The 17,887-nt window shown below is 46.0% G+C and overlaps 1 protein-coding gene and 1 long non-coding RNA gene across 2 annotated transcripts in view; both read left to right on the forward strand.

The window, feature by feature from the left end:
* LOC136373472 (uncharacterized) overlaps positions 1-17,887 on the forward strand; it is a 427,927-nt gene that overhangs the window by 46,727 nt on the left and 363,313 nt on the right. The gene's annotated exons all lie outside the window — the stretch shown is intronic.
* LOC136373462 (adapter SH3BGRL-like) overlaps positions 1-17,887 on the forward strand; it is a 46,955-nt gene that overhangs the window by 23,334 nt on the left and 5,734 nt on the right. Inside the window, exons 2-3 of the mRNA XM_066338365.1 lie at positions 13,514-13,699; positions 17,018-17,098. Coding sequence (XP_066194462.1) covers positions 13,514-13,699; positions 17,018-17,098 — 267 coding nt within the window. The remainder of the gene's footprint in view (positions 1-13,513; positions 13,700-17,017; positions 17,099-17,887) is intronic.

Here is a 17,887-nt window from a genome sequence, read left to right on the forward strand (position 1 = left end):
TCAAGATCTTCTTTTGCTTTTGTTTGTAAATCTATGATTTCCAGGCAATTGTGCTCTAAGTTTGGTGTGGGTTCCCCTGAGAGGGTCTGGGCAGGATTTAGAGTTTTTGATGTAGTTAGCTCTAAATTACTGGTGCCAGTTAAAATCACTTCATATTTTAAAATTCTAGAGTCAGTCAGCCATTGTTGAGCTTTTTGGCTCAACACTGTCCTGAGATCATGGGAGGTGTGTGCAATGATTTTTCCTTGCAGTGTCAGCTTTTGTGCTTCTTCCACAAGAACAGCTGTGGCTGCTACAGCCTGGAGGCAAGCTGGCCACCCTCTTGCAACTGGATCCAGAAGTTTGAAAAAATATGCGACAGGCTTTTTGTGTCCTCCCCATTCTTGGGTTAATACTCCATAAGCTATTCCCCCTTCGGAGTTAATGAATAGGTCAAACCTTTTCTTAAGGTCTGGGAGACTCAGGACAGGGGCTGAAGACAATTTTGTCTTTAGGTCTTTTAACTGTTCTTCATCTCTATCTGTCCATTTCACAGGTTCAGGTTGGACTAATTTCTCATAGAGAAATTTAACACTTTGGGAATATTTTCTTATCCACAGCTTGCAATAGCCAAATAGTCTTAATAATTTTCTTTTATCTTTCCTTGTGGTTGGAGCTGGGACTGAGAGCATACCTGAGATTCTCTCAGGGCTTAATTTCTTACACCCTTCCCCAATGAGGTGTCCGAAGCAGGTGACCTATGATTCTACAAACTGCAGTCTGTTCTTTGACACTTTGAGGCCTTTTTCCCCTAGAAAATTCAGGAGATTAATACTGGTTCCCTTCACTTCATCCCGTTCTTTCCCCGACATTAGGAGGTCATCTACATACTGCAGGATTTGCACACCGTTTTTAGGGATAAACTGTCTCAGTAACTCTTCTAGGGCTTGCCCGAAGAGGTTTGGGCTTTCAGTGGACCCCCGAGGAAGACGAGTCCATCTCAGTTGCTGCCCTCTCTTACTTTCAGGGCACTCCCACTCAAAAGCAAACCAGTCTCGGCCCCCCTCTGCCAAAGGACAGGCCCAAAAAGCATCCCTTAGATCTATTACAGTAAACCAGGACTGCTCTCCAGGAATCCCGCTCAGGAGCGGGTAGGGGTTTTGTACCACCGGGTGCCTGGTAATTGTCTTTTTGTTCACTTCTCTTAGGTTTTGCACTACTCTAAACTTATTTTCTGCTTTTTTTACAGCCAGAATAGGAGTGTTGTGGGGTGACATACAAGGTTCCAATATTCCTTTTGTGAGTAGATGGGTTATAATTGGGGTTAGTCCTTTTTTCCCTTCGAGAGAAATAGGATATTGCCTGACCCTTATAGGAGGTGTCTTTTCTTGCATTTTTATTTCTACAGGTGGGATATCTAAATATCCATATTTTCCCTCCTCAGCCCAGACCTCTGGCTTGACTTCTCCCAAGTCTCTAACAGTCAGCCTCATCATTTGTACCACCATTCTTCCTTCTCTAGGAAGAATCCTTACTCCTAACTGAACTTGCAGGTCCCTTCCCAGCAGGTTACTGTCTACTTTGGGTAGATATATCGAATTAGTGACACATCTTTTGGAATTTCCTTTAATTTCTACATTTTCTATAACTGAAGCCCTGAAAGGCTCCCCTTCTGCTCCTAGGACTTCACAAGTCTTCTAATCGCAATTCCAACTGGAAGTTGGTTAATACATGATTTATTTGCACCAGTATCCACTAAAAACTCAAACTCTTCATGTTGGGGACCTACTTCAAAATTTACTATGGGCCCTTCTTGATGTTTCATGGGGTCCCCTAATGCATAGAGCCCATGACACCCCCAATCCTCCTTGACCTCCTCCCTCAATAATTTTTCTAATGCCTCCTGCTCCCTCATGACAGTCTCATCAAATGACATTTTTTTGCAATGTTTCTTAAAGTGTCCTATTTCTCCACAATAATAACAGGCTTGGGTCTCTCCTGGTCTCTGAAGAGTACCCCAAGGTGGTGGGTTCTTTCCTCTTACCTTTCCTGGTAAAGATTTTGTATTTCCTTTACCCTTAGTATCCTTTCTGAGATCCTTTACACTTTCCCTGGCCACGGCTACCATAATCCTGGTTTTTGCCTTTGTTTTTTCTTCTTCTCTCTTAAGGTATACTCTTAGGGCTTCCCTTAATAATTCATTTATTTCTCGGTCTTGCCAGTCCTCCATCTTTTCAAGTTTTCTTCTGATATCTGGCCAGGATTTTGTGACAAACTGTAATTTTAATAATATCTGTCCCTCTGGGCTATCTGGATCTAAATTAGAATATTGCTGGAAATTCCGTCTGAGCCTGCTCAGCCAGGCTGCTGGGGTTTCATCTTTCTCTTGGGTCCTGTCAAAAGCTAATTTGGTGTTGCTACTCCGGGGAACTGATTCTTTAATACCTCTTATCATTAGGTTTCTATAATCTTCCATATTTCTTCTCCCTTCTCCTCTGTTTGGGTCCCACCCTGGGTCAGCTATTGGCAACTTCTGGTCACCGGGGGGGCCCATTCGGTTTTCTCTTTCCCATATGCGCATCCCTGCTGTCCTAACCAGCCGAACGTCGTCTGGATTGAAGAGTATATATAAGATGGAGTTTAGTTCCCCCCATGTATAAATATTTGGGCCCAAAACCTGGTCAATCTGGTTGGCAGTTCCCACTGGGTTTTCAACTAGATTCCCCAGCTCTTTCTTAAAACTTCTGACTTCTGATGCTGTTAAAGCTGTATTGACAAATCCTATTCCTTCAACTGCCCCACCCAATGGGACCTCCTTTAGGGGAAAGAGTTTGGTTTTTGACCTGGTGTTACTGTAAGGGTAACTTTCTGGGTTTTTTATTGCCTGACAGGATGCATTGTTAGGTGCCAGACCTAACTCCCAGCTGTGAGGGGGTGCAGGGATTGTGGATGGTAAAGGAGAGGAGGTTAGACCAGTGTTAGGGAATGGCAGAGGGTAAGAGGGGTTATAAATTGGAGGGGGGCAAGCTGGGGAAGGAACAGGGATTACAGTTTGGGAAGGTATGATTTTCAAGTGAGGTTGGAGGATTACTTTGGGATAAACTGTAGGAGGAGGCAAATGTTCTAAGGGGTCCCAATTATGGCTAGCTTCTTTTTGGTTCTTCTGCTTTTCATTCCTTTGTTTCCCTTGCTGTAACTTACATATTTTTGTTGTTTTATTTTTGACTACTTGTTTTTGCCAACAGATAGCATAGAGTATCTGTTCAATACTTGAATCTCCTCGAGATTTCAAGTATTGAGTCAATTGTGAACACATCCAGGGGTCTTTAGTTCCACACCATGGCCATTTTGCAGGTAAATTTAGGTTAGGCCAAGCCTCTATGCAATAATGGATCATCTTGATTCTGTCTAAGCTTTTAGTGGCCTCATCAACCTCCCATAGTTCTAACATTTGTCCTAGTGGACTGTCTGGTGGAATATTTCTTATCTTTTTCTCTCTTTTCTCCTCAACTGGCTCCACTCTACTTATGTACGCCCCCATTTTCACTGGGTCTCAAATAAAAACTACGGTGCTCTTACCCTGACAGAAACTTTACTTCAGGGCAACACAAAGCAAAATTATCTGACCTTGTTTTAACTAAACTTCTTTAAGGTGCCCCTACACACACACAAGTTTAAAGGCGGGCAACCCAAATTTTAACTCTCACTCACTCTTTGAGCACTCGTAAGTAGCCCCAGGGACCCTCTCTTAGGGTTTGGGCACTACCCCTGCCGGTGCTTGGAATGCTCCACAGGTAGCCTGGTGACCTGCCCTTAGGGCCTCAGCCACTGCCCCTTAGCCAGCACTCCTTTTCTCTCCTGTACGTCAGGCAAATCCCCGTAAGCGGCCGGTCAACCAGGGCCCAGGGTTCCAGCCACCACCTACTGCCAGGATTTGGACATACAGCGTGCGATGTACTCACTCACTCTACTTAAAAGTCCTTCGCACTCTGGGACTCCCCTAACTCTTACTCCTCTGCACCCGGAAAGCATACCTCTTTCCTGGGTACCCCCGACCAATGTAGACTTTTTTATCCCAGCACCCCGACAGCTACCCCAGCCAGTCTCCAAAGCACCCCGAAAGCAGCTTATCTTTGCTACCCCAGCCGGTACTCAGACGCTCTGGGCCGTAGCCTCAGCCAGTGCTCTCTTTCTCTCCCCACACCCCAGTAGTTACCCCAGCCAGTGCCAACTCACAAGCCCCGAAAGTAGCCTGGGCAACCCGCCCTTAGGGTTCCAGCCGCCACCCCAGCCAGCGCTAGTCTCCTGTGACACCCCGGGCTATAACCTCAGCCAGTGTGGTGTGTGCCTCACACTGCTCGAGCCCTTTCGCACACTTGAAATTGGCCCAAGCCTTTTCTGTCACCCACTTCTTTGACGTGCCACTCACTCTCTAAATTCCTCCGCACGTCCAGAGGGGGGCGCCTATGCCCCTGGAGACGCCTCAGTCTCTCCCAATCCACTCGCTTCCTGCTTTTCCCAGCCGGCCCCCTCGCGGGGGTGTGGAAACGCGGTACTCAGCAGTCCAAACTCGCTTGGGGGGTCCGAGCTGCCGGCCCCCCTCTCATTCACTTCACACTCGCTGGTCTCCACTCCCGCCACCGGTTGTTCTTACCGATGCTCCTCAGTGGCGTCCCACGAGGCTGGCGAGCATCGTCCTCTGGTCCGGGATGTCCAGCTGTCCAGGAGGTCCGAGGTCGGGCTGCGCCTTCCCGTCCTGGTTCTCTTCTGGGCGTGGCTTAGATCCCGGACGAGTCCCCAAATTGTTATAAATGGGCCAGGAGACCTGCTCCTTTGAAAAGCCTTTATTAGTCAGCTCTTTCAAGGGGGAACTCGAGGGGTCGCCTGCGCCGTCGCTGCTCCTGTCGCCGTTCTCGCTCCTGTCGCCACTGAGGATCAGGTGTCAGGCGAATCTGCTGCTCTCGCTGCAGCAGAGTCTGGAGTTCCTGCCTCGCGGGAATCCCCAGGAACTCAACTGGGCTCGGGTGGTCTAGGGGCGTCACTTCTTCCCAGTCTCTTTGTGGTCATGGCGAGGCGGCAGAAGCAGAATTCAGTCTCTAGGTAGCTGAGGGTCTTCTCGGTGTTGTAGTGTCTCCCTTTTATCTGGATTTTGTGCTGGGTCGCGGCTTTTGGGTCTGTTTGCCGGCAACTGCACTTTGGTTTTGGAGCGGTGCACCATGGAAGTCCTTGGATTTTCCTATTAGGTGGGGCCAGCAGTTCGAGGAGCCGGCGGGGAATGGGGACAGCCTAGCCCGACGGAAGGGGAAGGGAACCCGGGGTTTTAGAGGGGGTATACAACTTGGAATAAGGTTTTGAGGGTACAAATTTTGGTACAAACAGCGTAACTTTCTTAACAGACAGGTTACAACTGGCATAACATTTTAAACAGCATAACTTTCTTAACAAATGACAGACTGTGTCAAAAAATGGGAATTTCTTATATCTCATTCATTTCACCCCCGGCCTGGATCGGGTTTTAGCAGCTGTAAAACACCCTGCTGCTCCCCCTATGGAGGGGAGCTGGGCCAAAGCCTGGCCATGGGTCTGGGCCCTTTCCCCAGCAGGAGGAGAGTAGCCTGCAGCCTCTCCAAGCTGGGCCCACCCTGAATGAGACCGAGGGGTGGGGGCAGGAGCCTTCCATCAGCCAGGCTGCTCTGAGATCTGCCTGCCTGAGATTTTTCCCCATTCCTGTGGCTTTTGAAAATCCTGGCTGCTACCCAGTAGAGATCACATGGCCACTGCAGGCCTAGACAAGCTTTAACTCTTTCCTGCCAGCAGATGGAACTTCCAGAGCACTGGCTCTTCCCAGAGTGAGGACAGACAAAGTGATTGAGCATTGAGAAGACAGCATAACAGTCAGATGGAGAGAGTGAGAAAGAGATTAATTAGAGGAAGGATGGAGTTGCCTGCTGGCTGGACTTTCTTGTTTGAGCTATGGAAATGAACTCTATAGGTAGATTGTCCTTTAAATCATGGAAAATATGCATTTGGGGAGATGATTCGTGGATTTTTGAGCAAAGATGTTTGTGATGGACTGTATTGCATTAGAATTTGTGATTCCTGTGGTCCCATAAGATGCTTGAACAGAGAGAGAGAGATGAGAAGCTCCTGCACCAGTGAAAGAAGTGAGAAGACATCTCTGTTCCTTGAGATGAAGAATCCTTTGCCTTGAAGTTGCTTATCTTTAAAAGGTGACACCCTAGATACCTGAGTTCCACAACCCGTAAGCAGCTTGGGAAACTGCTAATGGGAGGAGACCACATGGAAGCAGGTTTCCCCAGGCGGCTGTTTCTGTGAGAGTTCCGACCCACAAGAGGACTGTTCTAGGTTGTCAGTGGGGGAAAATTCCATGGTAAACAAGAGACTCCTCTCCTGAAGAACTGATGAAAGACTATATTTAAATGGTGAAACTGACTGAATGTCACAGGTTTTGTCTCTATGTTGTTTGTAGGAAAGTGAACACTTGTGGGGGGAGGAGAAGGGTTTTGAAAGTTTCATTTTATTTTTTTTTTCCTTTTCTTTTTTTTTCCTTACTGTGTGTTAATAAACTATCTGTTTACTTTTAAGTTGAGCCTGTTTTGCCTTTTTCTCCCAAAATCCTATCTCCCAGTTGGCAAACAAAATTTGGCAAATGTGAAACCACCACACCGCATTAAACCAGTGCTGCTGTGCAGGATTCATGTGGACATTGCCATGGACTTTCCCAAAGGAAAAGCAGGGAGAGAGTCATATGGAGTACATATGGAGTCTATCTGGGCAGTGCCAAATTTCTGGAAAATAAAAAAAAAAGAGCAGTACAAGTCCAGAGTGAACTTTTCCTGTCTCCTGTGTTTGATTTAGGTCCCGTAAGTTCATGGTGGTTTTGCTGTGTTTGTCCACTATCTCGTTCCCTCCAGACCAGAATCCATCGGGAGAGACAACGATGGTACCATTTGTGTAATGCTCTGCTTAAAATAACCAGAACAAAGAAGTGCTTTGAGTTCTGTGATAATAATTACCCAGACCTAAAAATAAGCAGACATTCTACCAGGCAGGGAGAAATAAGAGTGAGACAGGAATTGCTGGGAGACACCTGGCAAAGCTCTGCTCAAACCAGGTCATTGCTGGAGTTGTTGCCTGCAGGTTTCCCACCCTCTGACCACATTTACAGTGGCACCATCAGAACTTGCACATTGGATTTTTAAGCTAATATGGGGGGGGGGGGGGGGGAGGAATTGCCTTATTCATACAAATAAAACCAACAAAACCTCTCGGGACAAAAAAATAGCTCCTGGAATATTAGAGTAAAGGCAAGGAAAACTGTGATGGAGGCCAGGACTGAGGCTGCTCAGAAGGGAGCCCTGCTGGGGTGGAGAATGATCTTAGGGGGCTGTCAGGAATCTGTGACATTTAAATCCATGGCTCAGCTGCTGGGCTGTTTAACTCCTACAAATTAGGTTGTAGTGGGATGAGAAATTCTAAGCATTTTGCAGCTCATTTGCAAGGATGAGCTTCTGCATTAGGGATTCAGGTGAAGAAGGCAAGGTCATTTGAGAAATTAGGTGAGACAGATTAAAAACCCCAATAGTTTTTACTCTTAATTCCAAAAAGTGGCAATGGATTGTGGCAGTGTGGCCACAGCTCAGTCCACAGGACACCCTGTGACAAGTCAATTTGTCTTGGCAGCACTTGGCATTCTTCATGCTGCCCATTCCTCCCAGGAAAATCACTTCCTGAGGGTTTCCACCTTGCTGCTGCAGGCTGCCAGTGGAGTTTGCTGAACATTTCTTGCACTGCACTTTTCCCACTCACTGCTTACATTTCAGCTTATGCATCTTCAGGAGACTCTGAAGCTTCTGGAGAACTGGTGGCTACAAGTCTGGCTACAACCAGTAGCATCACCTGGAGTTTGGACTTCACCTTCCCGCACAAAGCAGCTGCTTCTGGGATTTAAAGATTTTCTCTCACTAAGAATGAAGCAGCATCTTTAAAACCATCTTTAAAATCATCATTGGCATACAGTACAACTACTTTAAAGCTCTAGTTGCTTTTACTTATCTGGAACCCAGAAGGCTGGAATTGGAAATGGAAAAAAAAAAATCCCCTTTTAAATGTGGTGTTGTCTTGAAACTGGATTGAGAAATGTGTAAGATCAAATGTATAAGATCTGCTCTAAGGTGTTGCTTCTCTGTTGTCCTGGTGCTGGATCCCACCTGTGAGGTTGGGAGAGGCAGCTCAGGACACACCTGCAGCAGGAGCTGGAGAGAATCACAGAATCATGGAATTGTTATGGTTGAAAAGACCTTTGAGACCATCGAGTCCAACCATCAACCCAGCCCCTGCCCCATGTTCATCACTAAATCATGCCCTCAAGTGCCACATCCACATACTTTTTGAACACTTCCAGGGGATGGTGACTCCACCACTTTTCTGGGCAGCCTGTTCTAATGCTTCATAACCATTTCCATGAAAAACGTTTTCCTAATTCCTAATGTAAACCTTCCCTGGTGCAACTTGAGGCCATTCCTTTTGTCCTGATGCTCAATAACCCATGGTACAACGATGGCTGGGAACATCATAAGAAATCTCTTTGTAATTCTTTTAAATCCTCACAATAAAGCATGAGCCATTTAATCCCATCATTGGGAAAGAAATTAATAAAATATATGTTTTTCCCCTGTGTGGAGATTGGGACACAGGGGTCACAGAAGTGGTGGAGAAGCCCAGTGCCAAGGGCCAGGACGGCAGAGCCTCAGTCAGCAAGTTTGTTATTGGATCAAAACAGCAGCACTCAGACTGTAAACTTGAGTTCCAGTGGTCCATAAATAGATTTCCAAAACATGTCTGTTGTTCAACAAGGGGTTTATTTATATACTGAAAAAATAACAAGACTGAAAAAAACCAACCCAAACCCCTTCTTGGCCAGCAGTGTGGACTGGACTGTACTATGTGTGTGTGTGCCTGTGTACACCAAATGAGATAGACCCTTCTGTGAAGTTCAGTTCAAAAAAGTGTTTAAAATTAGTGTTTCCCTGCAGTGGGGTGGTGCTGGGAGAAGTTGGCTCTTGAACAGCCATCACAGTCCTACCTGGAACTGAGCCTGGAATAATGCCTGCTCGCTGGACCAAGGTCCTGCAGCATCATCCCTGCCTCCTTTCAGCTTATTATCTTCTAGCTGAGTTATTTTAATTTTTCTTTTTTCAATGAGTAAAGATTTGGAAGAGAATCTAAAATGTTGCAGCATTTTCTGGAAAGTTTATTCCTACTTTGAGGTTAAAATTTTATTTTTGATGGATTAATTTGTTGGCAAACATCACCCGTTTGTACTCTTGGCAGCTTTGATGTGGTTTCTCTTGTGTTACTGACATCACTGATGGGAGTTAGATTTAAGGACAATAAACTGAATTTCTGATGTGTACTCAAGTGAGGGGCAATACTTGTTCACAATTCAACTCTCATTTCTGTAATGTTATTTTGTGCCCATGCTCTGTTGAAAGCTTAATGTTTCATGATTGGCTTGTTACTGGAAAAGAAGGGAATCTCGATACTCAATGGATTTTGTAGCACAAGATCACAGTGTGTGGTGAGACTTGGCTTAACCACCGATAACTTGTCATAAAGCTGTTTCTATCTTGGGACCAGACCCTGAAAGCCAAAACAAAGAGAAAATAGATTTATTTCATTAAATGTTCCTTTCAGTATTATCTTGGGAACATCAGCAAGAAGTAAAATATCTCCACTCACCTTAGGAATTGTTTTTCTCCCAAGTGTGTGTTGAGGCAGAGAAACCAGGATGTGTTTCTGTTTCTGGGGATGGGGTGAAGACACCTGTGAGCCGGACGGGCTGTTCCGAGGGCATCTTTGTTCCCAGGCAGGGCAGTGAGGAGCTCCAGAAGATGTAGCCCTTCCTCCCAGCAGCACTGACTTCACCTGCTCCCACCCCTTCTCCTTCCATCCCTCTGTCTCCATCCCACCGGGATTTTCCCCTGATCTCTATCCATCCATTTTGCTCATTCCCTCCACTCCTGCCCCCAGCCTCTTCCTTTCCTTATAGCTGTCTGTCCATCCTTATCTCCCATTTCTCTGTTCTTGTGCTTTTGTGTCTCCACAAATCCTGCTGCCCCGCCAGTGCTGATCTCAAGCCTCAGGGCCCTGCTCGGCTCCCCAGCTCCTGTGCTGACTCCGGGCACATTCCCAGCTCTCCACTGCTGCTCTTGGCCCTGCACAATGTGTCAGGAGCACTCGGAATAAACAAGGATTTTCATGTTTGCCAACTGCAGTGAGCTGTCCTTCACGGGCCAGAATGGCTTCAGACATGACAGTTGTTTATGTAGGCCGAGGTGCGGGGTCTGGGAAGGCGCTGGCTGCTGTCCATGCCTGCTCAGGCAGCTGGGAGAGGTTTTCTGGGAAACAAGTGCTGCGTGTTGACAGGCACATCCTGAAGAAAGACTCCTTGCTCCTTCCCAAACATGGGCAGCAGGAACCATCTTCCAGGCTCTGTCCCGAGGAGAATGTGTGCCCTTTCAAGTAAGACAAAACACCCTGAAGCAGCAGCAGACGTCTCTTGCTCTATTTTCAGCCCTTCCCTCCCAGCGCTATTCCACTGCCTAAAATTAATGGAAGTTTTCTAAATAAAATCCCATAAAATAACAGGATCTGGCAGCTCGGTGTCCCTGTTGCCCAGCAGTTGGTGCCTTGTTTCTCTGGAGCATTTACTGCTCTTAATGTAAGTGCTCATCACCATGGCCGGAGGACTTGTCTGAGGAGCTGGGAGGAAACATTGCTGCTTAATCTTCCAACTTTTCCTTGTCTGGCCAGAAAACTAGGGTTCCATACTAATATTCCTCATGCATCAACACCATCCTTGCTTTTCTGTAGAGTTCTCTAGAGAATTATCTGCCTTGACTACAGATGGCCTGAGAGCAACAGAGACCAAACTTCATCCTTGCTTTACAATGGCGCCTTTTATAGGAGAGAAAAAAAAAAAAAAAAAAAAAAAAACCCAAACAAAAAACCCCAACATTTTCAGCTTTACCAGCTCTTCAAAAACAAGCAGAGAGGGTTGTGATCACCCTTTGGAGCCACAGTCATCAGTTTGGGATGTGGTTGTTATCGGCAATTGATGGAGAGACGGGAAGACTGATTCATGATCAGAATTCGATTTTACTGAGGTTTTCGAAGTCTTATATACCATTTCAGTGAGGTTAATAATTTCTACTACAATAATTAGGTTAGAAGATCATACAGGCAACTCATGCATTATACAACATCTTTATCGTAGGGGGTTGATTGAATCTTTTCCCTCAAACAGGTTTTAATCCCATCTTCTCATAAGCTCAAAGTTCTGTTTGTCCTTGCCACAGCATCCTTGTCACCAGACTAGTTATGCTAATTAAGTCTGTCTTACTCTCAGACTTGTGTATTCCCACAGTTGTATCTCCTGGAGCTGGAAAAACAACTCAGAGACTGTCCTGCTGTGTGATGCTGAGAGGGTGTGAGGATGCGTGTGTGGCTAAGACAATCTAATTGTCAGAATGATTAAAAAAAATAAAGTAACTTATCAGAGGATCAAAATGCTGATTCCTGTCCAACTCAGAGCTCTTGTTTTACATTGAAGATTGTACAGTTTAATGGTAGAGTGGGTAAAAGCCTAGTTTTCTCTAATTCCTTAATAATTTTGGGGCATCTCAAAGTGTGTTCTCACTAAGCAATGGATTTTGGACAAGTTAAGGTCCTGAGAGTAATAAAAAACTATTTGGATCTGAAATGTAGAGATTGTAGGAAATGGTTAATTAAAAATGTAACTGGTTCAGGGAAAAAAGTTTACTACCAGGTCATACTGACAGAAGAGTTTACAATTCCAAAGACCTTTCCCTTATTTTAGCCTTACAGAACAGTTCGTGGAGGAAGTGCTCCCTTTTTTCCCCTCTGAGCTGTAAACCGCAACAGAGAAAAGCTTCCCCTGCTTCTCCTGCTGCTGTTAGAGGCAGGCAAGTAAACCTCTTATCCAGAGCTTTGAGTCTGCTGAGAATATTTTTATACAGCCTCTACACAAAATATTTCCTCGGGGCGCTATTAACTCCTCCAGTTTGATTTATTCATAGCCATGATGAAAATTAGCAATATCCTTGTGTTTCAGGGTGCTCACACAGCGAGTCCAGCGGGTCTTGCGCTGACGTGGTCGGAGGAATTACACTGGCTTCTCAGCAGGCAGCTTCCCTGCTGGAGCTGAGAGCACATTTCCCTCTGTCGGGAGGGCAGGATCAGTCCTTTTGTGCTGCTCTGAGCTGGATGCACCTCTCCCGAGCTCTCCTTGAACCTGCCATGGACAGAGCAGCTCCAGACCGAGTCAGGGAGTGCTTGAAGATTCCCTTTCGGATTTGCCAGGCTCTGTTCCCCAGCCCCACATCCCTCAGGGCAGCGCTCTCCTCATACTCCCTGCTGCTCCTGGCTCGGCTGGGTGCCCGTGGGTGCGGGCCTGTGCAGGCCGGGGCACGGGCTCCATATTTGGCTCCGGGCTGGCTGTCCTTGACCCCAGCAGCTCCGGGTTTGCCTGTGGCCGTATATGGAGCGGTTGCTCCTGCAGAACTCAGCTCATTATGGTAAAGCCAGGCCTTTGTCTGGCTTTGCAGTGAAGGGGGTAATTTGAAGAAAGCAAATGTCCCATTAAACTCCATTTTTTTATTGTTTGCTAGGATGTGCATGGTTATAATCTCCTTCGTGGTGGTAAATTCATGCAGAGGGAGAGCAGAGCATAGCAGAACATCTCTGTGTCATGAAGTCAGTAATTCATAATGACAGTAATAAAAACCTCCTTCCCTGTGCAGAGCCAGCACCGTGCTTGCCGCACAGATCCTGCTTTTCCCTTGGATGCTGTGTGAGTGCACAAGGATGGGTGGCATCAGGTGTGGGACCTCACTCAGCTTCCCTGACATGAGTTAGGATGGGGATGTGGGGTCACAGCTCTCCAGAGACTGTACATGCCCTGCTGACACCCAGAACACAGTGGGAGAGGGGTTTGTGTGCAAAGAAGCATGAACCAAAAATGCTTGGTGAGGTCTTTTTTGTCACTGAGGTGGACAAACGTCTGGACTTCAAGAAGGAATGGGGGGTTCAGCCTGTGCTTCCAAGGGCACCAGGAAGCAGTTTGTACCTCAAATGTGCCTCCAGCAAACTCCACTGCACCTGAAAAAACAACATTCCTCTGAGTTAACTGTAAAATCTGGCCAGCACAAGGGCCCTGCTCACACCTCTGCTTTTGGGTGGGCACCTTTAAGCTACACAACACTCATATTTGTGTAGGGACAGCACCTGTTCAGTTTTGTAGCACCCAAGTCAAGGCTCAGCTCTGACTCTTTAGAAGATACTTTTTGATTCTAAGAATTTTCTTACCACTCCCACTTTCAACCTGGTTTGCATCCCCTGGTTTCTGCATTGAATCCCAGAATGGCATCAAAAATTATTTCACTGATTTTGTTTGCCTTATCGCCCTCTCTCCCTCCTTCCTTTGTGACAGATTAAAAAGCAGCAGCAAGATGTGTTAGGCTTCTTGGAAGCCAACAAAATTGAATTTGAGGAGAAGGACATCGCAGCTAATGAGGAGAACCGGAAATGGATGCGGGAGAACGTCCCTGAGGACAGTCGGCCAGCGAGCGGGAACCCCCTGCCCCCCCGGCTCTTCAACGACAGCCGCTACCTCGGGGTAAGGGCTGCTGCAGCTCTCCTGTGCTCATCCCACCCACCTCCAGCTCTCCTGTGCTCATCCTCATCACCTCCAGCTCTCCTGTGCTCATCCCACTCCTCTTCCTCACTGCCACCACCTGTGCTTCCCTGTGGTGAGCAGCAAGGCAGGGCTTGCCCAGCTGCAGTTGCCCAAACTGGGAAGGCTGTGGGAGATGTTAGACATTTCCCCCCATCTTGAGCTTTTAGTAATAATTGATTTTTGAATATTCTAGTCACACCAGAGGAGAGATTAAAATGTAGACCTCTTGATTTGTATCCTACCTTGCAGTACATTTATAATTTTCTTTTCCTGTGTTTTTTTCCCATCTTATGGCTCTGAAAGTTCCCAGGTTTTTAATTCTCATTTTCCCCATGATTGTGAACTAACACCTCACAGAAATCTGGCCCTTTTACACCAACCTTATGTTCTATAGCAAGTTCAGAGATGTGTTCTGCCCATGTGGGGTTTGCCAGCAGGTGTGAATCCCAGATCATATGAATTGATGCCTGCCATGATCATAAATCAGTTTTCTGATCCTTCTTGGATCAGCTCTGTGTGCTGCTTGCACAAGGAAGGCTGCTGTGCTTCACTTACTCCAGGGCCTTGGACAGATTAAAACTTGTGTTGCAAACACAACCCTTACTGTAGTTATTTTAATGCTTGATCAAAAGTAAGCTGCCCTGCAGTACTTGTACCCAGCAGGCCATGCTTGAATGATTATTAGATTAACTGTTAGTTTTATTTTTAAAACTTAGTATCTTCTGAACAGAGCTCACAGTGTGCATTCCTCTGGTCCTTTTGAAGTCTGGTTCTGACCTGCACAGTCTGTAAGTCAAGACCTGCCAGTTCTGGACCTTTGTGAGACAAATCTGTGCCTCCTGAAAGAAATTATTCTCAATGTGCCAAGATTTTTTCTTGCTTGTAATAGAAGCAGAACTTGAAATAATATCCACGGTGAGCTGTTGTGCCACTTGGCTCTCAAAATTTTACTGACTGGTTGTGACATGGAAAAAGGTTGGTCTGGAGTGACAAACATAAGGATCAGTAGTTATCTGAGAAGAGTCTGGTTACAGGGTACTTGCTATGGGTTTATTTCATCCCCAAAATTTTGGTTGATGTCACGTTGAACTTTTGAAATTCAGTCAGTTTGTGTTGCTGGATTCGAGTTGCTACAGTTCAGCTTTCAGGAAGGTAAAAGTTAATTCTGTGCCCAGAATTTGAACCTCTTTCTGTGTTTATCTGATGCCTCTCAAGCATGAAGTTTGTTGGAAAAGATGAAAGTTAACAAGGAAGTTTTACAGATATGAATGCTTTAGCAGAAGGCTCTCTGAATGTGGAACCTGAAAGCGGAATAGAGATGGAAGCAAGTTTTGATATAGAAGAATAAAAGATGTCTAAATTAAGAATTGCTGAGCCAGTTGTTACTGGACAACTAAGAAGGCAAAAGTTGAGTTGGAAGGAGGTTTTATGGCTGGAGCAAAGGATATGTTGACCACAAACAAAGAAGATGTTTTTAGCAAGCAGAAAGAGGTCTCAGGAAAAGCAAAAGATGCCACAAGCAAACAAAAACATATTTTTACCAAGTAGAAAAAAAGTCTAAGAATTTTCCACTGCAAGAAAACAGAAAAACAACTTTAAGCTTAAACTGTAACATAATGTGGTAATGATAGTAGTTATGATAGGCTATAGATGATGGTAAAGGTATTGTGTATGATGCTGACTGGTTTTTATGTATTAAGATGCTCGGCAAAGAAAACTATATAATGCATTGTAACCAAAACTAAAGTGGCCTTCAGGCTTGCCTATAAGCTGTAGCTGGCAGCTTTAGGCGTGGCTCTGTCACCCACAACCCATGACTGCTGTAACATCTTCTGTACAATAAATAGCATTTTGAAGAGCCGCCTGTTGTCCCAGCATCCTTCCTTGACACTTTCTACAAAGTTCCCTGTTTGTTCCATCTGATGGAGCACAACTGGCAGAGCAAAGAGCAAATTTGCCTTCTTGGCCTGTGCACCACAGAGAGGCTGGAACTGGAGATGCTGTGTGGGCTGGCATGAGCCCTGCTCCTCAGGCCCAGGAATTCCTGTCCTGGGAGATGCTATGGAGCAGGCTCATGGACTGTGCACCAGCAAGATAAACAATCTCTTTGTTATCAAGCAGCCCCATTCCCGTCAACAGAAGGGCTTCAGGGAGGATTTACCATAATCACACACATTTTTATCAAACCATCATGCGAATGCTGCATGTGCAAATGGAGCAAAAATTTGATATCCCTGAAGTCCAGGTGGCTGGAATCTTCTGGTCCCTGTACTTTGTTCTGTTCTAGCTGCAGCAGCCTCTCCTTAGAGCTGCCCCCCTCAGTTGCTGTTCCTTAGGCTTTTGCCTCCCAGACAGTCAGGAATCCAGAGAAGCATGCCCTAAACAGCTCTCCCTGACCCCAGCCTGAGACCGAGCTGCTGCCTGCCTTGGGCTTCCCAGCCAGGATTCTGCATGCAAACATTGCCCAGGAAAGCTGGAGGAGGCTGGTAATGTGCATCAGTTAAAAATGGAGAGCAGGAAAGTCATTGGACTGATGCCTGCTGAGTTCAGAAGTCAGAGTGAGGGAATTGTGTGGTAACTTGGACAACAGTGAGCTTGCACAAAACTTCTGGGTTCCTTTAGTTGGGATTTGGCAACTGGTATTTCTTCCTATTTATTTATTACCTTAATTTTCCTGGGAAGTGTCTGTGTGTGTTTAGGGCATTTGTAGTATACTGTGAGTGAACAGTGCCACCCCATTGCCTTCCATTACACAGACTAATCCTTAGTGGGAAATGTGATGGGAAAGGTGCACTCTCAGTGTACGAGTTCTAGTTGAACTTCTGACAGATTTAAGAGCTGGACTCCATAGTTGCACAATTGCCATCCCTATCAGGAATTAGCAATGACATCTGGGAACATCAGAGTTTCTGATTACAAGGTCCAGGCTCAGCTGCTTCTTCAGGAGGAATGTCCACACCAGACCAGTGACAACACCTGCCTTGTATGGAGTCTGTCCCTTTGGGAGAGGCTAAACCACTTCACAGCAACATTTCCTTAGGACACAGAATGAATTCCCAGCTTGTCCCTTTCCAGCCAGACCAGTTTGTGTGCTCTTAGTGGTAATGCCACATACCTGAGCTGATGCTGGATTTTGCATTCGGCCACAGGAAGCAGTTTGTTTGATGTGGGTTGGGTGACACCCCAAACTGAGTTGAGATTATTTCTAACAATTCACTCCTCTGTCTTTTAATCCCTCTCCCTCCTGCCATGGTGAAGGACTACAATGCTTTCTTCGAGGCGCGGGAGAACAACGCCGTGTATGCGTTCCTGGGCTTGACTGCACCTCCTGGGTCAAAGGTGAGTGAGCACCTCCTCACAGTGAGCCTGTGGCTTTCACCTCCTCCTTCTCTGCTCAGAACAGGATCTTGTACACGAGGCTGTCATTGCGCCCATCAATCTCCTTGGAAGATACTCAGTCTCCAGAGGCTCTCAGGCTTCAGTCTCAAAAGAGTAGTTAATATTTGCACTGAAGAATGCATAAGAAACCTAGATGAAAACAATTATCCCAAAATCAAAGAATGTTTTCAATTTGGTAAAAAATTTAATTCATGTGAAATTTTGATGAGATTTTTCTACTAGAAAATCTCTTGAAACCAGAGCCACTGTTTCTGAAATAACATGGTCTTGCTTCAGAGTAATTTTTTCCTCTGACTTGTTATCCAAAGGTTATTTTCCTTTGCCAATTATGAACTGGGCTGCTGCTTTGTGGATGCAATGAGCTCGAATTCTCCTTTTGATTTTGATAGGACAAGACAAGCCTGCTTTATACGTTTCACTTGACAGTAGCAGGATCCTCCATGTCACTTCCAGCTTTCCTGTTCCAATGGATAAACACACTGCTCCCTTTCAGCTTTACTTGTGTATGAGCCGACAGTCGTGCTGTGCACATCACTAAGAGACCTAATTTTAAGGGTGTATGGTGAAACATGAGCAGTGAGCACTGCAGGTTGTGGGGCAGACTGAAGCAGTTTTGGGAGCCAAATTTCCAGCAGTAGCTCCACTGGGATGGTGTGATGAGGAAAAACTGCCTCATGCAGAGCTGCACAGAACAGAGCCTGGGATCTGCACCCCAGCATTACTGCTGCC

This window comes from Sylvia atricapilla, chromosome W, assembly GCF_009819655.1.
Source record: "Sylvia atricapilla isolate bSylAtr1 chromosome W, bSylAtr1.pri, whole genome shotgun sequence".
Taxonomy (NCBI): domain Eukaryota; kingdom Metazoa; phylum Chordata; class Aves; order Passeriformes; family Sylviidae; genus Sylvia; species Sylvia atricapilla.